The sequence below is a fragment of the Amborella trichopoda genome, chromosome 1 (assembly GCF_054954075.1).
Source record: "Amborella trichopoda isolate Santa Cruz 75 chromosome 1, AtrichopodaSantaCruz75HAP2 v2.0, whole genome shotgun sequence".
NCBI classification, from domain to species: Eukaryota; Viridiplantae; Streptophyta; class Magnoliopsida; order Amborellales; family Amborellaceae; genus Amborella; species Amborella trichopoda.
The window spans coordinates 2,927,843-2,954,752 of NC_142336.1; the positions used below are offsets into that span (position 1 = coordinate 2,927,843).

Genomic DNA, 26,910 nt, shown 5'->3' on the forward strand with positions numbered 1-26,910 from the left:
ATTTTCAAGATATCTAAGTATTTATAGATATGCTTAAATTGCATTATTTTTTTAGCTTCAAATTTTAAAAAAGTACGAGTAAAAAAAGATTTTCAATCAATCCTGCACTTGAACTATATTTTTGGGTAAGGTTTGAAATGTACCTTACTTGATTATTTAAGGTTGACACTTCCACAAAACAATGCCTATAGAAAGGGTATTACAAGGTCTAAGGTCAATATGCATTTATAGTACCTCCAAAAGCATGTTTGTTCGGATTCCATATTCCTAGATGGGATCAATTATATTCATGTATTTTCCCCATTTCTCATCCCCGTTATAAAATTCCTCATTATTTATATTAGAGAGAATATTGGCAGTCTATACTATCCGTGTCTATGGTTCAAAACTTTATTTCACTTATTTCTCTCTTTCCGTTTTTTTCATAACATTGTCGAAAATTTCCATTTTTTTCATCACATTGTTGAAAAGTTCTGACACTTGGTCCATGTCCTTGTGTTTCCTTTTTATCAAACCATTTCAACTAACAAAACTAATTGGGGAATCCAAAGGAAAACCAACAAAAATAACCACAAGATCAAGATCGGATGGATCAAGTATTTTTTATTTTTCTCAAAATTTTGATAAAAATAAAAAATATTGAATCCATCTAATCTTGATATGCATAAAAAAAACAAACCTAAAAAAAGCACGGTTAGCTCTAGGCATTCCAATATAAAGTAAACCTGCATTCTAAAATCCCTACTAATGATCTGGAAATCTATTTTTGCTTATGGCATTTGAAATTTGAAATTTAAAGATGATAGAAACAAATATTTAAACAAGGGAAATGTTTATAAGAGCCCAGCCTTTAAACAATTAAATTAAAACCCACCTCAAAAAACTCACTAGAAGATGTTTTGATGCACAAATATCCTCAAATTAATCATCTCGACATAAAGATGCACGGACAAAAGAAAAAAAAATAGATTTCAAATTTAGGAAATGGTACATTTTATAACACAATTTTGTACCACCAATTTTCAAGTTTTCAAGTTTTCATAGATCTCTCCATCTACATTATTTTTGAAGCTTTAAACTTTATAAATAAAGATGAAAATATATTTTAAAGCTATCTAAAAGATTTTCAATATTGAAACCACACTTCTTAACAGTATTTGAAGTTATGCTCTAATTTGATTGTTTAGAGCCTAAGCTCTATACAAACTACACCCCTTAAAAACACTTTAACAAAAGACAAAATACAATTCTTTCCTTAAATCCATTTCTTTTCCCACCTCCATCCATACATGTCAAAATCCATAAATGTCAAGGTCGAGATGGTCAAATTCTTTTTCACAATTGCTTTTCCAACACAAAAACAGTCTCCAATGAAGAAATGGGAGGATGTTACACATTCACTTCCCCAGCTAAACCCCACCTCGAAGGATCTGCAAGGCCTGGAATGTTTCCTCATCAACCCAACAACAACCCATCATAAAGAAAATCCAAGAATAAACATAAAATGTTTATTTTTGAGCGGTCAGAACTAAGATCTTTTTTTTGAACGGTCACAACTCAAATTCCATTTTATTAATTTTTTTTTAAAAAGCATTCATTCTGAAGTCATCCCAAAATTTAAGTAAAAAGGAAAAAAAAAATCCTCCTAAGCAAGTTTTTTTTACAAAATAGTGTTAATATGCAGTATGCTTGCATGTTAACTGAAATGAGCTAAGAAGGTAGAATTGTGGACCACGATTATATAGCCGACTCCAATTAACTGCGAAAAGGCTTTGAGGTTGAAGATGATGATGATGCAGTACACTATATACTCGTATATAAAAGCAAGAGGGTCATCCGAACCCAAAAAAAAAAAAGAACCCAAAAAACGAAAACTACAAAAAAAACCTATAAAATGACAAAATGGGAAATAAATACTCGATATCAACACAAACCGCTTAAACGATATTGATTCCCGCCAACTTACACATCATAAAGTATCTCATAAAAATGTAGGAGGTTCTGAATGATGAACACAGTTTGTACAAGGCCTGAATATATGCTAATATATGATCCAGCTACCAACCTCCTCAAGTACCTCAAGGCTCTGCTGCCAGAAGGAAACAATACAATAAGTATATCAACAAGCAGCTATTTGCAATCAGATTGAAGTTCAATTACAACATTCGTTATGCTGAAAGATCGTACTGCATATCTGGAGTGGGCTTCAGTGGTTATCAATTGACATTAACAACACTACATCTCAAGGTCATGTTCTATTGCTGAACTATCCCCTAAAATATATAAAAAATACAGAAATTTAAAAACTAAAAAAAAAGATTGTATGAGCTCATAAATTACCCCCATAGAGAAAAACCCTATATAAGTGTTTTTGGGGACCCCCAAATTTTTGGGGATGTAAGACCCTTAACCTGGAAGCAGACCAAAAAACACACGCACTCTATATGCACCTGGAAAAAATGCCAAAAAGATGATTCAACAGACTCACAGAAAGCGTCCAACTTTTGGATGGTCAGGACCCAGTGATTAGGAAACTCAAAATCCTTTTTCTTTTGTGAGAAAAAAATTCCTCCAATGATTCTAAAGTGGATCGTAAAATTTCAGATCGAAAAAATCCTCCTAAATAGGATTGTCGCCTGGTAAGCGTATAGAGCGGCCCTGTGGTAGTAATACATGCTCGTTGGCTATCGGAGACTACTTGGCTAACAAACATACAGTGGTTATCATCAAAAAACCATTCGGCTAATACACTGTCCACAACTCCATTGGAGTAATTCTTTCAAAAAAATGAACAGAAACTATTCACCATACCAAGAGACATAATAGATCAAAATCTAAATATCAAAAGAGCTAGAGAGAGAGGGGTGGGGGGCGGGGGGAGGGAGGGATGGAGAAGGATTAACCAGAACAGGGAGAAAACCAGTACAGGTGTGCATCAGGTTGTAACAGCAAAAAGCGATTAAGTGCACGACTACCACAAGTGAAGAGCATGGAAATGGAGATTATCTCCAATAGAAGGAGATCCTTTCACCACCCCTTTGGTGTTGGTGTGAGGGAATCTGCCACCGCTTGAGATGATCAACTTGAGGGTTTTGGGCATCGGAACAACTTTTATCAATGGGTTTTTACGGTGCACCTTACTTTTATAATATAAGGTTGACGCCTTAATGCTTTATATATTAACTTTTTCCTTTTAGACATTGCTAAAAGTGGGTTTCTAAATTTTTCTATCTAGAAGTTTCGCAAAATACATTTTCTATCCAGAAAATACTAATGATGACAAAACTCATAAGAGCAGGACATGTTTGATGCAAAAATAATGCATAGCCACAACTATTATCAAACATTATAGTTCCAATAATGTTTCAATTTGCCAAAGAAGACCACAATATTTCCAACTCATAAAGGCACTTTATGACAGACATTTCTTATGTTATAATTTCCACTGAATATTACCACAAAGCCAAACCAGTGTCATCAAATTTAACCATATAAAGAAGAGGTCCAATCTCAATTGAAAAGGTTACTATTGTACTAAAACTTACCAGAAGCTCAGCTCATAGAGTCTTCAGCGAATGCATAAACTCCAGATACTAGCTCCAGGTACTCTAAATTTCTTATCTCCATTGCTGAAAATTTATTCCGAGAAGAAAGCATAAAAGCAAATGAATACTTCATAGAGCAACAGAAGGCATAACACAGAGCACCCACACTGAGCACCAGATTAGCAGCTAGCTAGCAGCTGATACCTTTACTTGTTGAGTTTAATAAAGAAATTGAAGACCAGCATGAATGAAAACTGACCCATCAGAAAACAAGACCCAAAATGGAAACATTGGGACCAAACACCCAAAGCTTCCGACACTCCATGCTTATACTCTACAAACACAAGGAATATGCTTGGGAAAGCAAAAAGGATCGACACAACAAGATGCTAGAGAAAATTAGTAAGAGCCCCAAAAGAGTGAACAATAAAAGTTAAGCAAAACTTACATTTGGTTATGACAAGCCTTTCCCGTTGACTCGAATGGATCTCCTAGTTCCTAGCTCGACCACCAGAGGTAATATTTCGGCCACGCCCACCATGCTCCCTTGCCGCTAATTTGGCAGCAACTTGTTCATCCGACAAGGGCAAATAATAGATGCGAGGAGTTGCCTTAGTTTTCTTGAAGAGGTCATCCAATGTAGGCGGTGGTGGTTCAGGCTTCCTTGGAGGAGGTGGGGGAACAAGCCTCTCTTGCGCATGTGGCCTTTGAGAGAGAGGAGGAGGAGGGGGAAGCCTCTCAAGAGGATGAGAGACAGGGGGACGAGGAGGTGGGGGTGGAAGAGAAGAAGATGTAAGCTTTTGGCCCAAGTGTGGAGGAAGTGGAGGTGGAGGAGGGAGTTCTTCTGTTACCTGAGGACCCTTAATGGGGGCAGTTTTGGTGTTTGGGACAACCCCTACAGGGGTAGTTTGGGGAATTGGGTGATTGTTTGAAGGAGTGGAAGGTTGGGATTGAAGCTCGCCTTTGGCTCGGACACTGACATCCTCAGGTTCGACAAACTCAGCAGTTAGGAGGCGACCACCATTTGGTGGCCATTGAAGGTTGTAGAGAGCGTTGCGAGTCTCCACGGCTTCTTCGACAGAGGAATACTGGTAAGGATCAAGGCAAGGCAAGTAATCAGCCATTCAAAATGGAAAAGAGAACAACATTAATCAGACGATTTCCCTCCCACTCACCCACCCTCCCTCCCTGATCAAGTATAAGGGGCTTCAATGAATACTGGATGTTTGAAAGTCAATTAAAAACAAGAGGTGCTTTCAAAAGTATTTACAAATACTATCTAATTCGAGAGTATTTAAAGGTTGTATCCAGTTAGTTCCAAGAAGTCAATTAAATGATCAGCAAATAATCAAGGTTCAGATATCTTTTGGAAAATGGTGGCGTTGTCTGGGAACATTGACATCTCAACACAAGAAGACCTCATCAGGAACAAGTCCATCAGCAAGATCAAAACAAGGGTCTCAATCTCAGAAGCCTCAACAAACATTCATAGCCCAGATCCAAAAGACAAGTGTGCACTCAGAATTTTTTTTGATAAAGTTAACATTGTATTCATAAAATTAGGATCAATAAATGATTCGAAGAGACCCTCCCTTCCTCAGTCCGTCATGCCCCAGCAATGAAGAGCGTAATAGTTATAATCTAAGAAAGTAAAATGAGATGAAGGAATGAGTTACCGTGACATAGCAATGAGTCTTGATGTGGTCCATCCAAAAGCTGCAGAAAGTACCAGTCTTCGCAAGAAGTTCTTGCACCGCTTTCAAAGTGAATGGGCGTAGGAACCGATCAATTCTCAACGAAGTTGTAGGAGACCTCTGTGGTGGAGGCACTGAAGACATCATTCAGTAACACATCACAAAAAGCTAGTTAGTAATACAGCCTGCTGGGGCATGCCCCATATACATACACACACTAAGCTACACAAAAATAAATTTGCATTTAAGCCTCAATTAAAAAAAAATGCAGCCTTTGATCTTCTCATGTGACAGAAAGTAAAAGTAACATTCTAGATGAAGTTAAACTTAATGAAATGACACGCCTTAGTTAAAATGTTTTTAACAAAAGGATAGTTACAGGTGAATTCAAGGCAAACCCTAGCTCCTTTTAATAGGAGTTCACCTAGCAAGAGTCAAATGTAATGATTACATCATGGCAGCCAAAAGATAAATAGTATCAAAACTACACAACACAAGTTCAGGGAACAAAGAACATCAACTACCAGTCAAGCACCCTGGGACCACAACCCAGGTAAAAATAAGATGCATTTGATTTCCTAGGCTATATCATTAGATTAGCAACATATACTAATGATGGTTGAATATTCGAACATGTGCTACAATGCTAAAATAAATTACTGAAGCATAGCTTCAAAATTTAAATATTCTTCCATGATTTCTAATGATGTCATTAAGTTCAAAGTTCAAAACATTCATAAAAAATAAATACCTCAACAAAGTTCAAATATGCAAATTTGAGTTTGTTACATGGCATTTAATATTCACCAAAGAAGTAGGTAATAATAATTCAAACAGAAAAGTGCATCATAGTTACTCAAAAAAACAAACAAAAACCAATAACAAGTCAACTATCAAGAAGACAAAACTGTTCTCACATTTCTAGTAATTATGTTTTGCAAACTCCATACCTACCTGCCCATAGTAATGACACCATCATTTGGAAGCCCAAACAAAATGGAAAATTCTCAGTGTTTTCTTACGCAAAATTAATCCTTTCCTCTCCATCTCTTCCACCTACTGTCCCTTTAGCTACCTGAGCTTGGATCCTAAACACCCCCATCCCAAAATGCAAAATTTCTGTTGTTCACCATCCTCCAAAGGGTACTCAGTGTTGACCAGTTACAAACTAGAGGCATTCCTATCGCTAACTGCTGTAACCTTTGCAGATCAGAGCTTGAATCCAACAACCACTTGTTCCTTCACTGCAAGTGGTCTTGTCTCTTACAGGCTGATATTGTACAACTCTTCAATTGGAATTGGGCCACCCATCCTCCGTCCCCCTCCTTATCTTAGGGTGGCAATCAGCCAGTCTCTTCCTTTGGCGTTCAACAGTGGCTGCCACCCTTTCGGCCATTGGAACAAAAGAAACCAGAGAATATTTTGAGCCAAGTGGAATACGCAACTGCAGCAATGGATCGAAATAGAACTATGGTAATCTTTTGAGCGAAAAATTCCAAACACTTCAAACACTCAGCGACCTCTGATTTTCTCCAAAACTGGCTTGCTGTTTTGGAAAGAAGGCAATCTCGAATCCCATGGTCATCCCTATGAAACCAATCAGAGCAAGGAAGTATCAAGCTAAACTTTGATGGATGCTCCCTCGGCAATCCTTGGCCTGGTGGCTATGGGGGAACTTTTAGGGACCACGAAGACAACATATTGCTATCCTACACAGGTTTCATTGGAACAGCTGGCTCCACTACTGCGGAGGCCGTCGCTCTACTGGAAGGGATCAAACAAGTCTGCACGACACGGTCAGGTTCTCTAGTTATTGAGGGGGGCTCCAAAAACATTCTTGCTTGGGCTGCTAGGACCTCTCCATGCCGTTGGTACCAACTAAATGCCTTTGGACCTATATGAAGGGATGTACACAACATATGTGGCAGGAGGCCAACCTTAAAGCCGATAGTACAGCCAAAGCCAGTGCCAATGGAGGAAGTGCTGAAAGGATTGCAAGCAAAGGGTTCTCGCATGCATGCATGCATGTATGTATGACCTCAATACACACACACACACACAGCTGAACGATTGGGATTAGGAAACTTGGCTTGTGGGTTAGGATGTCAAGGGCCACAACACGACATTCAAGATTGAATCCTAGGTAACCAATCCAACAACCACGGATTGCTGTCAAGGAAGCAAATATACAAAATCTCAATTAAAGAATCGCTCTAAAACACCTGCACCAGAGACCATGCAGAAAAAAACATCTGCTGCAAGCTTCACCTGTAACAAGGCTGAAGACTGGCCCAAAACGTACCCCTTAGAAGGCCTTTCCAACTATGCTCCTTAAGTCCTGAGCAAAAAATCAATACACAGAGCAACCCCACCCCATTGTAACTTCCTGAGTAGTAGAGGTGAAGGGACTTTCACCATACCTGAATTAGCCCATTCCTACAACCATATCCCAAAAAAATATCTTAGACCATCATATCCAAGGCATTCCTAGTTCTACTGCACGTCACATAATCCATCTTGCATTCGGAATGCTAATCAAAAGGTCTCTCCTTCCTCCATACTCCCAAATGGCATCATGACATAAAGTGACAAAAAGTCGCATGTTCTAATCACCTCTAAAGTTATGTCTCCTGACGAATAAAACCTACCAAAAGCCAATACTTCAAACTCAACCTCACCAATTCAAACTTCTTAAGAAGCTAAAGAAAAACTGATTTGTAGCACATACTGGGGATACAAAGGCAGTTTATATAGTGAAGTCAAGCCGCAAGTGTTTTTGTTGTTCCCTACCCTTCTTTTAACTAATTTTATGAATTTTTACTGATACCCAAAATAATAACAACAGGAAACAGAGGTCCCCCATCCAAAGTCTTCTCAAATGAAATCTGAAATACCTCATGCACATAACTTCTTTCCCATGCTCCCACCTTCCTATCTTCAAACCCGCCATTTTTTTCACCATCCCCTAAACCTCATAACACCTGCAAGCTAAATGGAGAACTACCAATTTTTTTTCCTCGTCATCTTTCTAATTATCAACAGTGATATGATTACAAAATATGTGGTCTTTCCCGTATGGAGAAAAGCAACCAAAATATAAAATGCATTACATAGAAGAGAAAGTAGAAATATGTATTACAAATCAGCATGATTAACATACAATTTCAAAAAAAAAAACATGATTTAAAATTTTCTATCAAGAACCTTTTGATAATTTTTATAAGTGAATGCATCTATAATTTATATTGGGATTGCATGTAGAAACCATTTACAAATGAACATCAACTAATGTAACAAGCTGTTCTTATTTTCTTACCCACACGTTCTTTTGGTGCATCCTCACTGACTGAGGAATCAGACCTGGAAAGCAGCGGCTTTGGAGTTCTTGGCTTCTCTCTTGGAGTCAGAGCATCAAGATTTTGTGGTTTTGTAGGGGAACCTTGGGAAACCTCATTGACTTTCAAAGGCTCCCTTTGAACCTTACCAGAACGCGGAGAAATAACAGCCTCGTTGCCACTGTTCCACCTGCGCAACCTCTTAGTAGGTTCAGGTGTCACTTCCTCTTCCTGATCTGCAAACACCAGAAACCGAACATGAAACATAAATTACCCCCCTCCCCCTCCCCCAAAAAAAGAAGTCCATATGTCAACGTCAGTTTTTGACAATTCAACAGCCAGAGTCAATTGTATGCTAGAAATCAATAGAATATCAATTCGATGATTTAGAATAGAATTCTCTAAAACACTACATTCAAGAGCAATATTATCGGCACACAAATAAAGATGGTTATAAACAAATTTTGGATGTCATCCTATCATATTCATCCAGTGAATTTCAGATCATGATCCTCATTTAAGATATGCTTCTGAAATAGCAAGTTTGGAAATTTTAAGTTCATACATAACATTCTTTTACAATACAACATCAATACAGTTGACAACAGATTGAATGCAACTGCAACTAGCAAGAATTGGCAAACCGAACAGCAAGGAAGCAGAGCTACAAGTAGTGATTGAAACATCATAAAGTATCGTTTGAGAAACTATAAGCACAAGCCAAAGGCAAAAGACATAGCATAGTCCACTAAAAAAATAAAAACAAACCTACCTTCCTTTTTCCTCTTGTCACCAATAAGAACTGAGTTGTTACTCCCATCAGCCATTTTCACAGGAGGCTCGACAGCCATGACATCAGGAACATTTTCCTCTTTAGCACGAAGAGGTTCTAGCATCACAACATCCTTTTTCTCGTCCTCTTCTTTCAAGATAACATCCACATTCTTGCTCTCCAACAAATTTTTGTCCAAATATTCTTCTCGCAAATTTTCACCCAGAGGCGGATTATTTGAAGAACCAGCAATCCTAACATTATTTTCCTTGGTGAAATCAGCCTTCATAACATTATCATCCTTTACCTCATCAATGGTACTCTGCTCCTTGGTCAAATCAATATCCATAACATGATCATCTTTTATCTCATCGACGTTACTCTGCTCCTCAGCTTGCACGTGATCCCTCGATAAATCCAAGTCACCTACAGAAGACTCAACAGCACCAGGTGATGGTGGCACCAACCCCGGCTTAACAAATTCTGATTCTAAATTGACATTGTCAGCATTCAAATTATCCTTTAGTTCAGTTGTGTCCCTAATAGCCACAGAATCATTACAAAGAGAATCAGAATTTAGTGGAAACTCTACAACTTGGCTAACCTTCTTGGGTACATCGTTGATAGGCTTGGACAAATTGGATTCTTTGACATCAGCTGTTGGACCTTCAGCAAACTTTGGCTCACCTTCTCTGATGTTATCCTTTGGCCCATCTTCCTTGATAGCATCCACATGGCTTGGTACTTCCTGATGAACTTGTCCACTGTCTTCAATTACTGGGGCTTTTTCATCCAATGGGGGCTTGTCAATCACTTGAGAACTTCTCTCAATTGTCACTGGAACCATATCACTCTCTCCTTGATTGATACTACCATCAGGATCAGTTTTACCATCATTCTCATTTACTTTCTCGCTTGATTCGGCTTCAAAAGAACTAGCTTCTTCTTTATTTTCAAGCCCCTCATTGTTAACCTCTGCAGCCCCACAGCTAATCTCAACCTCGCCCTCGGGATTAATCCCATTGCCCATTGCATTCTTTTGATCATCCAGGATAGCTTGCTCAAGCCTCCTAATCAAATCTTCCTTTAATCCCTTAGTTGTTATCTTCCTGCTCTTAAGCTCGTCCTTTAACTCTGTGACCTTCCATTGTTCAAGGGGCCGACCCCCAAGTGAAGGAGATTCTGCTGACATTTTTGAGAACCTACAAAACAGTTAAAAAAAAAATCTCAATTGCTTCATAATGGCGGCAAATTAAGAAATACCTGAGCAGAAACAGAAAATCAAGAAATACGTGAGCAGAAACAGAGAGTAACAGCAACAGGTAGTAAGCAATCATAAGTACTATTTATAATCTTCTAACAACTATTGAAAATTAATAAAAATACCAACGCATGCACACCTTCACACGAATGTCTGCCAAGACACACAAACACATGGTTGATTCAAAGCTTAATGGGGTTCTCTCACTTATTTTGTACCACTTATTTGTACACTCTCTCTCTCTCCCTCTCTCTCTCTCTCTCTCTCTCTCTCTCTCACACACACACACACACACACACACACACGCGCGCGCACACACACATACAGAGGTTAAACTGAATGCGAAAAGCCATTAAAGGACCATCAGAGTCTTGCACAAATACCAATATGAGGGGAAACATTGACAGAAGGAAAATGATACCCTCCAATACTGTGCCAGAAATGGACATTTAAATACAGATCCAGATTCCAGAGCCTACAATTCTATGCAAAATACTCAAAGAGACACAAGAAAATAATTACAGCACCATAATCCTAAAATACTGAAACATTTCCCATGCGCACAAATCACAACCAGGAGAAAACAAGACAACAGAACGTGTCTACCATTCACATACCATCACAAGCTATACAACACAACTGAAACTGTGGAACACGCAATGCAAACCTCAGAGTAACTTCAAATGCTGTGACAAACAATAGGAACCAAATTTCCTCAAAAACATTAGGAACCATTTCACTACTGGAACCCTGAAATCTTCTTCATGAATCATGAACAACACATATTAAATATTAAATATTAAGAATGGCATAACCGCCAAGACCAAAAAATTACTTGACATACGTGTAATTCCAGATAAAAGCATCCTAAAAACAGAACCCCAAATCTTATTCGTAAAAAAAAATCTGCTCAACCATTCATCGAGAATGACAAGCATGTAATATGGAAATACACTTACCAAAACCACATAATGTTCCATAAAATATGCAAAACTAAAAACAGAGATATGATACAAACCCAACAATTCCAATACTAATAGCCAGAAATAAGAAGCTAAATCCCCAAAAGGATACTACACACTGAACAATGATTAAATGAAGGCACACTAAGAGAACGATGTAGACGAGCATAAACTCCATATTCAAACCCCAATCATTCCCTAAAAACTAAATAAATCACAGAATTTGGAACTGAAACTACACCGAAAATGTACCTGATAAAAATAATCAATTCACGGGCAAATACACAGCTCCAAAAGATTATTCCCACACGAATGCGAGAACCAAAACCCTAATATGAGAACAGAAACTCAAGGATTAGAATTAAAAGATCATTAACTACAGTTTATGTCAGTATTAGCTTGAAATAAAACTAAAATCAAGGTTTGTCCTGATATTTCTAATGGAAGTCTTTATATTCCAGTGCTTCACGTCCTCCCTAATGAAGATACATCGTCTCCTTTAAAGCTGGTAAAAACAGAGCTCTGCAAACTATGAATTAGTCCATGGCATGGGGAAACCAGAGTAGGGTTTCTATGGCCGCCGTTTCACACTTAATCGAAGCTGATGAGACCATAGGGCTCTGCCCTAGATTGAAGCTCGAAGAAGAAAACTAGGGTGTCTTCGATTTTCAATTCAACCTTCAATGAAGCTGATAAACCAGGAATACAGCTATCGAGCTATGTTAGGGTCCAAAAAAACTAGGGTTTTGTGATCTTCTTCGTTACAAGCTCATTTCAGGCCGAACAAACCATGAGAGCTCTGCAACTGCAATGAGCTACGCAGAAAGTCGAGAGAGATTAGGTTTTATGGTTTCTCTGAGCTCTGAGACCAATAACGATCTGCAACTATTAGGGATAGATTTGCAGATATGAAATTAGGGTTTCGCGGAACTTCATTGAGCATTTGTCTCGCTGCAACAATCTGAAACAACGGAGTGATTTTTTTATAGAGAGATGAATTTATTTTCGAGTAACATGGAGAAATAATCATATCCTCCACATTTACTAAATTCCAAATATGTCCTCGTCTTTGCTGGAGAGAGTAAAGTCTCACATTTGCCACCATGATTTCACCATAATTTCAGGTACTTCAAAATTACCACCTTTTAATTTTGTTATTCACCAAAAAAAACTTTGTTATTTTATTTTATATTTTAAAAAATTTCCACAGTATATTTGGTGTATTTGAAGGAGGTTTTCATATTTGAGAGAAATTCATGCTTGCTTTTTAAATTTATTTTTGTCATAAGTTAAAAATATATCTTAAATTTAAAATTATAAAAACCTCAAACTTTTAAAAATTTCATCCATACCTTTTTTTTTTCTCTTTTTTTATCACAATAGCCTTTGCGGTAGTCCTAAAATCACAGTCTATAGTTTAATGTTTTAAGGCATCACAACACTTGAACAGTTGTGATAGTCGTTAAAAGGCATCACGGCACATAAAAAGTCGCAATGGTCGTTAAGAGTTCTTATGCCCTGTGATGAATGTGTAATGGTTAAATTAGAATGTAATATTCCAATAAACCACCGTGGTTTTTTAAGTGTCATGGTGTTTCAAAACTACATTTGACTTACAACCCACCGTGACCATCACGGTTTTCAATATACTGTAATGCATTCACAATTCTAAGACTACCACAAAAAGTTATTTTTGTCTACTAATCCAAAAAATGGAGGTGGATGATGTTTTGGAAAGTTTAGGTTTATTTTCACTAATACATAAATTAAGGTATATTTTTATAATTTATCTTCTTCTTTTTAACATTAATTTAAGAGACAAAAATGATCATGACCTCCATGTACAAATGATAAAATGTTCATTTGTAAACAATTCCTTTAGGGGATTACATACAATGAGACCATTTACATTTTGTATAGAGATGACACAATTATTTATAATCATCCTATGTGAAATCTGATAGCTTGGGTATGCCACAAAGTTCGAAAAAATTCATTTGGAGTTTGTGCTTAATCAATGAAATGAATGCTACCACCCGATTTCACATCCAATAATCAAGATTAATTGCGACTATCTTGTACTAAAGGTAATGGTCTCGTCATATATATTTTTCTTAAAAATATTCGTACATTATAATATTTGAATTGGTTTTGGATGTTTTCTGTATAACATGTTACATACGCCCAAGTTCGTGAAGCACGTGGGACACCAGTGAGCTTTGTGTAAACCATCCGCTCTAAATCTCAAACTCTAAGGGGAAGAGGTTGAGAGTGAGAGAGGAGGAGGATGTGGAAGAAGCATGACCAGACAAGACAAGTTATGAATCTAAAAAATGTTGAGGAGGGGGGTGACTTTGATGATGGTGCTATGGCATCATCATCGTCAATTTCTTTTTGGGGTGACTGTGAAACACAAATATCATTTTGAGTTCATCACATGTAGAAAATGGGCGTCATGTTTAAATTTTGATGGAGATCATTTACTTTTAGTACAAGGATATCGCAATCACTATTGTATGTCAGATTTTAAATCGGAATATTATAAACATGTTATGGAGTAAACTCGAGGTTAAAAAAAAAAAAAACACTCAATCTTTATGACACACCTCAAGCCATATATTTTGACATCCAATGGTTGTGATTGATTGTGACTTCCTTAAAACAAATGGCAAAGGGTCTGCCTCCATTTTTTTTTTTTAACGCTAATCCCCATGGGAAAAAGTTTATATTAGGTTGCAACCTTAAAATGTGGAACTACGGATGCACCTCTAAAACCCATCGAAAAAGGTTATTTTAATGTTGAAAAAGCTTGTGATTGATCATCTTGACATCGAAATGTATGATTATGAAAAATAAAAAGATTTTGAGTCTTGGAAATAGTGCATCTTACAACATACTATCTACACCGTCCATTTTTAAGATTTTTCGTATGTTTATAGATCTACTTGATTTTAACCACTTTTATAATTTAAAATTTTATAATTAGATATAAAAATAGATTTTGAGATAACCCTAATAACATTTTATATCAAAATTAAATATTATGATAAATTTTGAAGGTGTACCTTAGTTGCATTGTTTAAGGGAGCAACCTTATGGAAACCACACCCTAATCCATTATATCTTCATGTCATACATACAAACCCTAAAAGATAATTCTGACAAAAATTACCCCATAAATTGTCAAAGTTACATTCATACCCATTCTCTCTCTCTATCTCCTTGGGTTGAGAATGCCTTTATATTGGATATTTGAGATTTTAAATTCCTATAAAAATTTTGGGTTTTGAAAATCTGAAAGTTCTTCTAGTCCTAGGGGCACAATAGACCCATTAATTGTGTACCTTAGGAACCAAAGGAATTTTGAATTTTTAAAATATTGATATGGAAATTTTAAATATTGAAAATCACAAGGCGAAAGTTTTAGATTTTGAAAATAGAAACTTCAAATTTTGGATTTTTAAAGATTGAATTTATAGAAATTGTGGACTTTTAATATCGGAGGGTGAAAATATAAATTCTGGAAGTCGAAACTTCAAAATTTTTTATTTTCAAAGTTTGTATTTATATAAATTTCATAGTTCTAAATTTTTAGATAAATTTTGATCCCCAAATTTACAAACTTATGTTTTACTAAATTTTGGATCTTAAGACTCAAAACATGGATAATTTGGTCATTTAAAATAAATGAAAAAAATAGGTCGTGTGAGGTTTTTTAAGTAAAATATTTATATCATGATATAAATTGATATTTTTTAATTACATAATGACAAAAGTATTTTACCTACAGTTTCCAATGACATTTTATCATAAAAATAGTAAAATATTACGATATGTACACAAAACACCACATCACCATAAGTAAAATTCATGCAATTTTTCCAAGCCAAAATGAGCGCAATGTATTTATAGATTTATTTTAGGCGAAATAGTAGCAATGTTCTAAGGTTACATGTAGATGCTACCCAAATAACAATAACTAATTTCCAAATAACGAATTTCACCAAGAATATATTATGTCAGTAATGAATTTCACAAACAATAAATTTTCAATTACCCAAACATCCCTTGAATAACTTGTTACTAGATACATTATTTTTATGACTTAAAGGTCTTATATGGTCGATTTGAGGGGTCTCCAGCATTGAAGCACTCTCTTCTATAGGATTTTTGTGGTTGAGCTTTCTCTTCCATAGGATTTTTGAGGTGTAGCTTTCTTCAACAGTACATGGTTGCAACCTAATGTAAACTATTTCTATGTTTTAATTCTATTGTACAGTACATGGTTGCAACCTAATATAAACTATTTCCATGTTTTAATTCTATTGTACATTATATGGTTGCAACCTAATATAAACCATTTCCATGTTTTAATTCTATTGTATGAAGAGGGTTGCAATCTAGTGTAAACTTTTTCCTTGTTTTAGTTCTATTGTATGAAGAGGTGTATTTTATTGGGGTAAATACAGTGGGGAAGACATGCCCCTACTTATTTTTACAATAGATTTGGGAGTTATATTTTGAAAGTGTTAATTGGGGGTGTCAGGGTCGGAATGAAAACCACAAAGTGGTAACTGGGTGTGGGGATGCTACCACCACGACCCCAATCCCTTTCCTAAAAAAGTGGTATGTTAATGGGGATTTGAGCCCTTATCATTTGGTGAGAATAGAGTCGGAGATTTCACCACAAGACACAATAATACTACCATCAAAGCTCCAAGCCATTCTCAAAAGTGGTAAGTCAGTGGGGATTTGAGCCTCTAACCTTATACGAAAAGATGTAGGTGTATTGCAGTGAGAAAAGTGAACAACAATCCAATGGACTTACAAAAAACCATAGTCATTGATCAATCCATTACCATCCAAAAAAAAAATGGCAGTCGATGTGTTTCCCACCACTGGGATCCTTTTGGTTTTGGAAGGGTCATACTATCTTTGTTTGGTCATATATTCCCTACATCACCATCTATTATTTGAGTAGACTTTGACCAAATGGAATCCATCTACTATTGCATTAGACTCATTGAAACGATTAGAAAAAACTTTAACATCAATAATGTTCAAATCGACCAATTTATCAACAAAGTCGTCAAATTTAAATTCATCTAATTCAAGTACTTCATAAAATATTTGTTTTACAAAACCCAAAATTCATTTTATTCAAGGTTTAAAATGTCAAATAAATAGGTTATTTTGTGTAATTTGGCATGAACAAATTACTAACCTTGTTTTATGAATTCGTAGGTATAGAATCTTCTTGCCTTTTAAGTATTCTAAACTCAAAACACTATCTTTTTACCAAAAAAAAAAAATGCGTGGTCCGCATAATTATCATTTAGCTGAGTTTGGAACCCTGATCAAGCAAAAATATTTAGGTTATTTAGGTCTGGCCACCAAAATGTACCACATTAATTGAAATAGTATTGTTATGTGTAGGAATGACATATATATTTAACAAAAAATTAATTGCCTGACATTCTTTAAGTTTGGTGCTCAAATCCAATTTAAGGAGGAATTTATAATTAAAAGCACGCTTATGTAGGGGATATTATACACTTATTCCCTCAGGTCAAAAAGTTGATTAGAATAATTTTTTTTAGCTTTGTAATTTCAGAATATACATTACATTTAAAATAAATATAAAAAGATTGGAATTATGAAATACTAATATCAAATTGCCAAAAACCTGAATGATTTCTGTTCAAGCTTTAAACATTACTACTTTAGTGACAAAAGGTGTTTATTTATTTATTTAAGGTGAGGAGGCTATATCCTAATAAGGGAAATTTATCAAAATACAACCAAATTAAAAAAGGAATTTGTTTTGTTTTTTTTACAATTAAAACAAAAAAAAAGTTAAAGTGTAGACTAGTTTTTCTTTGAAAATATTTCAATGGAAATTTTACTCGAGGGAATGTTATGCTCTGGCATGAGCATAATAAATAGTTTGCAACTATTGCCAACAATTTATATTAATATGTACATATACTCGATCTTGAAAAGGACTGCCAGGGAAGGTTTTTTTTTTAAAAAAAATGGAAATTTTGAGAATCACATAAGCGTCAATATATGGTCTAATAAAGGTGACGACCTTAAGCTTTCATTTAACCTATACCTAGCTTGAGTAAAGAAGGCGGGTTGTGGTAGGTTAGTAAAAAACGTAAACATTGCCTCGTCTTCTCATGAATCTTCAACCTATAGATGTTGATAGAGAATAATGGAGGAATACAATTCATAAAATTGACCCTACATAATTAAAATAAGGCTTGGATGATGATGATAATGACAATCACCATATAATTATTTTCAAAAGAAAATTAGAATTTTAGTTGTTTTAACACGTAGATCCTCACCCTTCAAATATTGGTCACTTAATGAGACACCACTTTTTTTAAAAGTATATAAAGAGAAATTATAAAATATTTTTATTGAGGTTAGCCTATGGGTTAAGGGTTATATTCACAAATTTTTGTGTCTTAAAATGACTCCTGGATTGGATTTTGCACTAAGGAGTAATGGATAATATACTCCCGCGAGAGTAGAAAAACTTTTGGGATTCATAAATTTCGGACGTTTTGGTCTTTTTTAGTAAACATAAAGGGTATTTTAGTAAAATGAAAACGGGTGTTTTACAAGAACAATCCCACGTACTTCACAATCCATCTTTAATGGTGCAAATGCAAGGGTGAAATTTTAGGGTTTTTTTTCTGTACAAACCCTAATTCTTTATTCTCTGTGATTTTCTCTAGTCGGAAACTTCTAATTTAGTGTCTTTGTCCTCTGATTGCCTCTCAGTTTTGTGATCCTGACGCTCATGGTTCAGCATTCTAAAAAATGGTGTCTCAGTCTGCAATGGCCGCCTCAATTGCTTGATTAGGGTTTTCAGGTACAAATTAAAACTCTCTTTTACCAGATAACCCTAGTTTTTTGCCAGATCTATGTATATCATATTTTTAAGGTTCAAGCTTTTCAAAGTGTATTGTTGTTCTCGATTGTTTGCCATTTTGATCTACTTAGGTTTTCTCGTCCCAAACCTGTAATTCATTCTAGTTAAAATCCATAATATATTTACATTTGCATTGCTCAATCATCCTCATGGGGTTACGTCATAATCAGGTAATATTTTTCATTTTCAGGCACCATTGCGTTCTCGTCAGAGACAAACCATATAATTGATCAGAGACAAGCTTGAGGTCCAGCTTCTATGGTTTAGCTCCCACAAATTGTCGTGTGTTCGCTATGGAAAAAATGTGACTGTTTTTTATATAATTAATCAAGAAATCTGAGTAGAAATGGAGAGTTTCAGCGCAACAGAGCTGTCCACCATTGGAGGCATTGCGACAGTTTCTCTCCTGCACTCATTTATCCCCACACATTGGCTTCCATTTTCGATTGTTGGGCGAGCTCAGAAATGGACCCTCTCTCGTACTCTTATTGTCAGTAAGTTTTTCTTTCACAGTCTCCGCTTCTCATTTTTATTGTAAAAATTTATACAAGTATCATATATGATGGGGTGCCATGTCAAACAAAGAGTATAGCAAATGCATCAAAATAGTTAATATCAAGCTTTAGCAGACGTTGTATGACCTGGCAAATGATGATTGATTTGTTAGAAAAACTTTATGCTGTTGTATGTATAAGCGGTCATGATTGCATATGGGATGTAAAATGTTAATAGATTGTGATATTTTATAAAGGAAAATTTTTATATAAGGTTGCAACCTTAAAATGTAGAATTGAGGTGCACCTCAAAAATCCATCATAGAAGGTTGTTTTGATGTTGGAAAATCCTCTCATTGATCATTTCGACATTGAGATGTATGAATACGAAAAGAAAAAAATATTTCGAGTCCTAAAAATAGTGTATCTTGTGACACATTATCTGGACCGTCCATTTTCAAGATTTTAAAGTCCTTATAGATCTACTTGATTTGAACTATTTTTGGAGTTTAAGATTTTATAATTAGAGATGAAAATAGATTCTCAAGCCATCCTAAGAAATTTTGACATCTGTTGGCTGTACTTTTAGTCTTTGTAAGACGCGATACATCCCAATGAACACTTGATGAAGATTGGGGTACAAATGACCACTGGATAAAGTTATTAACAAGCTTTTCTTTAAAAATATATTGCTTAGTCCCCATACAAAACTAAGTATGAATGCTTGATTGGAGACATGCAGCTAAGTATGCTTGAACGTACGTTGGATGACTGCCCTCAACGGATGATAAAAAATAAACATGGTTCTTAATGGCATCACTCAAACGTGCCCTTGACAAGGGCTTGGCTTAACCCATGTCCGTATCCACTGTTAGTTGAAATATACTTTAGATTGACATCATAAGGCTTTATGTTATGGGATTAAGTTGAGACTTTCAAAGATTTGTGTTCGAGGCATTAAAACCCTCCCCCTTGAAGTCTCACATCAATGGCAATCTAAAGCATCCTAGGGATAGCTTAACCCATCACCACTTCAACGATAATCTAAAGCTGTCCAGGGATGGCTTAACCCATCATCACTTCAACGGCAGTCTCAAGCTGCCCAGGGATGGCTTAACCCATCACCACGTCAACGGCAGTCTAAAGCTGCCTAGGAATGGCTTAACCCATCACCGCGTCAACGGCAGTCTAAAGCTGCCCAGGGATGGCTTAACCCATCGCCGCGTTAATGGCAGTCTAAAGCTACCCAGGGATGGCTTAACCCATCACCGCCTCAATGACAGTCTAAAGCTGCTCAGGGATGACTTAACCCATCACCGCCTCAACGACAGTCTAAAGCTGCCCAGGGATGGCTTAACCCATCACCGCCTCAACGACAGTCTCAAGCTGCTCAGGGATGGCTTAAGCCATCATCACATCAATGGCAGTTTAAATCTGCCCAGGAATGGCTTAACCCGTCAGTGCCTCATTGGCAATCTAAAGTTGCCAAGGGATGGCTTAACCCATCTCCACCTCAACGACAGTCTAAAGCTGCCTAGGGATGGCTTAACCCATCACCGCCTCAACGGCAGTCTAAAGCTGCCCAGGGATGGCTTAACCCATCATCGCCTCAACGGCAGTCTAAAGGTGCCCAGGGATGCTTAACTCATCATCGCCTCAATGGCAGTCTAAAGCTGCCCACGGATGGCTTAACCTATCACTGCCTCAACAGCAGTATAAAGCTACCTAGGGATGATTTAACCCATCACCTCCTCAACAACAGTCTAAAGTTGCCCCGGGATGGTTTAACCCATCATCGCTTCAACGGTAGTCTAAAGCTGTCCGGAGATGGCTTAACCCATGAACACATCAATCGGCAATCTCAAGCTGCCCAGAGATGGCTTAACCCATGACCACATCAATCGGTAGTCTCGAGCTGCCCGGAGATGGCTTAACCCATCCTCCTCATCGCTCAACAGTTAAGGCCTTAAAAATTTTATGTGTCGTGCGCCATTTGGTTACCAAAAGGGGAGATCCCTTCCTCAATACAAGGAGTTATCTCATGAAATCAACGCCGTTGGATTCTTGACTCATTGCTCTATCACCCTTAAAAGGTGTAGCATGCATTGAGTTGAACAACAGAAGTGGTTGCAGCCCACTAACAATATTGACGAATCCCTGATGTTGCTCCCGCGAGATCATGAGATTCGACTGTTTAAAATTCAAGACTAGTGTCAACGATTATACTTGCGTGAACAACCCAACAGTGAGATTGACAGCGTGAAAAGATAAACACAAGAGGTAAACAACATTTATGAAGATAAGGATTGTGCCTTGCAAACTCTATGATTCAAATGAATGGATAAGTATAGATGAAGATAGAGGGTGAAGATTCAAAGATGGGAAATGCATGGTTATCCCAAACCATAACTCAACAGTATAAAAAGAGGATTATTGATTGAAGAGGGGTCTCACATTTTTGATAGACAGTTCAATAGAGATAAGTGTTCTTGCGAGGTTTTGCCTCAGTAAGAATTAAGAGTGGAAAAGAGAGTAAGATATTCAAGACACGAAGAGAGAGATAATCGTCTCCTATGATTCACTTGAGACCTGTTATCTTAGGAAGACCAAACTCGAAGGATGATATCCCATGCGTACATCCACAGGTATATGGGCCGATATGCCCTCGATGTTATCTTTTCCCTTTTGATACGTCTATATATTATCTTCCTCTATAAACGAATGTATAGGTTTCAAGGCCATAATCAAAGGTTTTCAGCTTATTTTTCTTTTTTTTAAGTCGATGTAAATTGTAATAGGGGATTAAACTTCTGGAATTGTTCAATGCTCAGTATAATATAAGGCTTGTGTTTTTGATATCAAGTGCACGGGTGAATTAGGCCCCAAATGTGATGTCCTCTGGTTTTCTATTTGGAGTCTAATATTTGTCTAAACATTCCCATTTTAAGCATTCATATTCCGGAGCGTCCAAAATTATATTTATGAATTATGATATAAATTTTGGAGGTGCACCTTAATTTGATTGTTTAAGGTTGCAACCTTATACAAACCACACCCTTTAATAAATCCTTTGTATGTATATATATATTTTTTGGGTTTGTAGTTACTAAATAATCATCTTCCACCCGCCTGGTAATGCCTTCTACCCCTTTCTCTCTTGGCCCTGAAGCGTGTACCCACTCAGATTCGGACAAGCCGAATGCTTTCCAGCTTATCCTCTTCCTTTTCGTATTCCCCTTTACCCTTTAGGCCTCCTTTCTTCCTTCTTCTTATGTACTCTATGCACATGTTTAGAGGTCGCACCTTTTTCTCCTCTTTTTTGGAGTTTTTTTAGTTTCTTATTTTCTCTTATTCTCGGCCCTGTAGTCTGAGCCCCCATCTTGTGGATCTATGTTATTGTTGGTTTATTTTAACAAAGTTAACCAGTTCCAATAAAAAAATTTATTTAGTTCAACATTATTGCAATTATTTTTCTTTTTAAATATTGACTGTTGTATCTTGTAACAACTAACAAATTACATATCAATGAGAAAATATTAGTTTTCTTAATTTTCTAAAAATATGGTATCTTATTTGGCCTCTTAAAAAGAGAGGGTATCTTATTTGTTTGGGGATGTTCATATAATATTGACAGAGGAGGAAGTTTATACGTCCTTCTTTAATGTGTCATTGGAAATTAAGAATTTTAGGCAGGATTGATAAAAAGAGTTAAGAATTTTATGCATGGCAGATGGGTACATAAGGGAATTGTTGACATTAAATCGGTTAGGCGGATGGATTTTTCTCGATCTTTTACATTTAATGGAGGAAATAATATCGGCAGTGTTCTAAGTAAGCATAACAATGTTTTTGCCCCATTTCTCACAAGCATAAGTGTGATCTTATTGACCAAAGAATAATTGTTGCTGCATTTTCATTGTACTGGTATTTTCAATATTCAAAGGTTGAAATATTACATTAAATCATATAATGTGATATATTACAAACTTGGGACATTGCTGATATTGATTACATTATTGAGATTTGGGACGATCTGAATTGATATTGATAATGATATTGATAATGCAGTAGTCACAAAATAATGGAATAATTATGGAAATTTTAGAATCCAAAGGTTAAGAATATGAATTTCTGGGGCATCACTAAACTGATGAAAAATAATTTCACTTATACATTGTTATCTTGAGCATCAATTGAACCTTTCCTTGCTAGTTATCTAGTGAAAATTGCAAAGTAAAGGACGGGTTTCATGAAATCCATATAGGTATTTTAAATCCATTGCAGTTCAGTATAACATGTTAATGGGTTGGACAGAATTTGAGCCGCAGTAGCATGTAATACATGTGCATCAGACCATTCAATTCAAGCATGTAAAATGGTAGATGAATAAACCTTGGTGTTTGGATAGGAAATGCATGCATGCACATAGTGCCATTTTATTTTTTACCGTATTCATACCCAAAAACACATCAGTTATATTTGTTCTTTGTTGGCTAATTTTCAAGAGGTTTCATTAATGTGGTTAATGTATGCTCTCCTGCTTGAAGCAAGCACCAGACATCTATTTTTATGGTATTCATACAATTCATTCAATTCATATGTACACAGAGTGGTAGATAAATAAATCTTGGTGCATGGGTGCGAAATTCATACATGCATGGATGCACATGGCACCATATATGTATTCACATTAATAGCCACAAACACATCAGTTGCATTTCTTCCTTGTTGGGCACTTTCATACCGTTCAAGAAGTATCAATAATTTGGCTAGTCTGTCTGCTTGTGTAGAAGCAAGCACCATACATCTGATTTTATGGTATCCATGCAATCTACTGTATATGATATTGTACTAGAAGTGATGTTTGCTCATTCAAATCATGGGTGTTGAATTCGTTTAAATAATCATCTATGATGCTTTTCTCTTTTAACCATAAACTCTGGCATCGCAAATAATCAAGTTGTGTTGACAATCTGAAATTTATAGGTTGTAGTTTTCTAGGGCCTGGTAAAGTATGGATCCGACAGTGGTATCTAGTAAGTATGGTACACGGTAATCAAATGGAGCATTCACTATCCATTCATGGTGACAGGGTTTTGAGATTCATCATAGTTGGGGTCCACCAGGATATTTATCCATGTATAGTTAATATCTTCTGCCCATCATCGCAGGTGGTGGACAGTGGATATTCATCCAGGTCCAGTTAATCTTCATCGGGATATACGTTCATTTTGAGTTAATCTCCACTATTCATCATGGGTAGCAGACAGTGGATGCCCTATGCTCAGTAGTAGCATACGTCATACTCGTGTGGTTTACAATTTATTTTTCCAATATTTTATGCCATTTCGTTGTCCAGTCTGTGTGTGTGCGTGCATTCATGTGTGAAAGAGTCTTTATAAGAAGGTTAAGCTTTTACCCATGACCCATCTTTCCAATTGGATTAGGGAAAGGATTCAATAAATAAATGGTTTTGTAGAGTTCTCACCGAAATTCATGTGCCTCACAGCTGCATTTGGAGCCGTTTTACATGTGGTTTCGACCGCCTTTCTTGGCATAGCCGCAATCACAATGGCAAACACGATAGCTGGCGAGGAGACTGTACATAGACTGGCTTCTCTCTTGCTTGTAATCCTTGGTGGAAGTTACATTTTGCTCTTCATTTTTGGGAAAGGGGGGCATAGTCACTCTCACAACCACCCTATGGAGAAGATGGCAGTTGCTGGTCTTGTTCTCGTACCTGCACTCTCACCTTGTGCCACAACACTTCCTGTTTTTCTCGCAGTTGGAAACTCATCTTCGATGCTGGTGCTTGCGATCATAGTGCTTCTCTTCAGGTATATGATTTGGCTGCACTTTTTATTATTTAATTTAACATCATCATCATCAACTGAGCTTTATTCCAACTATTTGGGGTTGGCTATACAAAACTTATTCCGCCATTCCACTCTATCAAGCTTGCGATCATAGTGCTTCTCTTCAGGTATATAATTTGGCCGCGCTTTTTATTATTTAATTTATCATCATCATCATCATCTGAGCTTTAATTCCAACTATTTGGGGTTGGCTATACAAAACTTGTTCCACCATTCCACTCTATCAAGGGCAATACTCTCAACCAGGATCGAACCAGTGACCTCTTGATCTGTAGTCCAATGCCCTTCCACTGAGCCCCATTGTGTAATAAGATCGAAGAATTAGCTCTGTTACCCTAGTAGTGAGATAATTCCATTATTTTCCATGGCACATTTCTCACTGGAAGAGAAAAGATATGTCGGTTTGATCGTTAAGAAGAAAATACAGAGCAAGATATATTGGTGATTAGCTGATAGGAATTGAATCAATGCAACAAGAAAGGCACCTGGACAGCAAGAATATTGTCAAGTGCAAGCTTCGATACCTAGGTTTTCAGACCTGTAAGCTTTTAGTTAATTGGGTTTGAAGGTCCATGTGCTTTTCTTTGTGTGTATCTGAGGTTTTCAGTCCTGTAAGCTTTCAGAGAATTGGGTTTGAAGGTCCATGGGCTTTTGTCCATGTGTATCGGAGTGTGTATGTGTGTGTGTGTGTGTGAGAGAGAGAGAGAGAGGTATTGCACATGCCTTTTGTGCAGTTCTTGATAACTGACTGATCTTCTGTTTTCTAGCTCACTAATTGTGTTTCAGTTTTGTGGTTGTTGTGAATGTGAAACAGTACGATAACTGTGATGACTTCTCTTGTCGCTCTGTCCTATTATGGGGCAAGCCAGCTCAAGTTCCACTGGATCGAGCGCTATGACAAGGCCCTCGTTGGATCAGTGCTCTGTTTGGTTGGCATCTTGACTTACATTTTCCATGACCACGAAGGTGAAGGCCAAACCTTGGAGGGCCATCTGCATCGAAAGCTCATAACGTAGGCTGGTAAAGTTTGAAGTTGCTGAACCCTTCTCGGGTTCATGAATGTTTTGCAAGGTTTTTCTGCAAAGTTTTTCTGTTAGAATGCTGAGAGAGAGAGAGAGAGAGAGAGAGAGAGAGAGAGAGCATTTGTGAAAAGAGCCCAAGCCCTTCACGTTTTGTTGTTAAAAATACTCTTTCTTTTCAAATGTGTATTGATTTTCTTTTTTCCCCCACTCTTTAATGAGTGTTGTAGAACTCGAAGTTTGAAAATTAATTGTTGCTATTCATTTTCTCTCTGATCATTAATGCCTTCTACGCTCATGGGGGATGGCATTTTAACGGCGAAATCACGATATAATGTTCGAGTTTCTGTTGGGATCAGTTGATATTTCTGAAGTGGCCGCCTGTATTTCTTACTGATTCGGAAATGCTTCAGGTTAGAATCGCATTTTTCTGTCATATTGGTAGGATTTCTTTCTCCTCAATTTTTCTGTTATTTGCGAGAAATATTTTAACAAGCCTATCTTTCTACACAACTAACTTAAGAAAGACTTTTAAAATGTCTCTCTCAACAACTCACTTGAGAAAAACTTTTCAAATGTGTCTCTCTACAACTCAGTTAAGAGAGACTTTTCAAATGTCTCTCTACAACTCACTTAAGAAAGACTTTTCAGATGTCTCTCTACAACTCACTTAAGAGAGACTGTTTGAATGTCTGAGTCTCTCTTTTTAACTCCATGGTCACTCTCTCTACATACAACAGAGAGAGAGTGTAGGGCCAGAGTGTTGTGTTTTTACTACGGTGAGGAAAATAAGGATTTCAACTATACTTCTTCGGACAAATAACAATCTTGATGACAAATATCGTCTATCTTGTCGAATTTTCCGGGACGGTTTTTTTGTTATTGACAGGAAAATTTAGGTGAATTTCAATAGATTGTCATGGGCAAACTTATCAAATTATCTACAAAAGATGGGCAATGTAATACTTTTTTTATATTTTTTATTCAATTTCAAAATGGCCATAAA

General features: G+C 36.6%; 2 protein-coding genes across 7 annotated transcripts; one reads left to right on the forward strand and one right to left on the reverse strand.

The window, feature by feature from the left end:
* Positions 1 to 1,923: 1,923 nt before the first annotated feature.
* Positions 1,924 to 12,540, reverse strand: LOC18427065 (uncharacterized). Of its 4 annotated transcripts, none has more exons than XR_966437.3 (7): positions 11,822 to 12,540; positions 9,347 to 10,548; positions 8,556 to 8,810; positions 5,222 to 5,373; positions 3,994 to 4,633; positions 3,546 to 3,629; positions 1,924 to 2,086 (listed from the first exon to the last, which is right to left on the reverse strand). XR_966437.3 is itself a non-coding variant. In XM_006836123.4 (6 exons), the coding sequence occupies exons 2-5, from the start codon at positions 10,536 to 10,538 to the stop codon at positions 4,037 to 4,039; spliced, it is 2,196 nt and encodes a 731-aa protein (XP_006836186.1). In that variant the 5' UTR covers positions 10,539 to 10,548; positions 11,822 to 12,540; the 3' UTR covers positions 1,924 to 2,086; positions 3,994 to 4,036. The 4 variants fall into 4 exon arrangements, 2 of the variants coding, with proteins under 2 accessions (XP_006836186.1, XP_088710781.1); XR_002279745.2 differs by having other exon boundaries at positions 1,924 to 2,089; XM_006836123.4 differs by lacking the exon at positions 3,546 to 3,629.
* Positions 12,541 to 18,230: 5,690 nt separating this feature from the next.
* Positions 18,231 to 26,183, forward strand: LOC18427066 (Fe(3+) dicitrate transport system permease). 3 transcript variants are annotated; one of them, XM_088854814.1, is made up of 5 exons: positions 18,231 to 18,267; positions 18,365 to 18,455; positions 18,706 to 19,009; positions 24,519 to 24,846; positions 25,672 to 26,183. In XM_088854814.1, exons 3-5 carry the CDS (start codon positions 18,862 to 18,864, stop codon positions 25,781 to 25,783), a joined length of 588 nt encoding a protein of 195 aa, XP_088710940.1. In that variant the 5' UTR covers positions 18,231 to 18,267; positions 18,365 to 18,455; positions 18,706 to 18,861; the 3' UTR covers positions 25,784 to 26,183. The 3 variants fall into 3 exon arrangements, with proteins under 3 accessions (XP_088710940.1, XP_020518564.1, XP_006836187.1); XM_020662905.2 differs by having other exon boundaries at positions 25,700 to 26,183; XM_006836124.4 differs by having other exon boundaries at positions 18,231 to 18,455; positions 25,700 to 26,183.
* Positions 26,184 to 26,910: the final 727 nt, after the last annotated feature.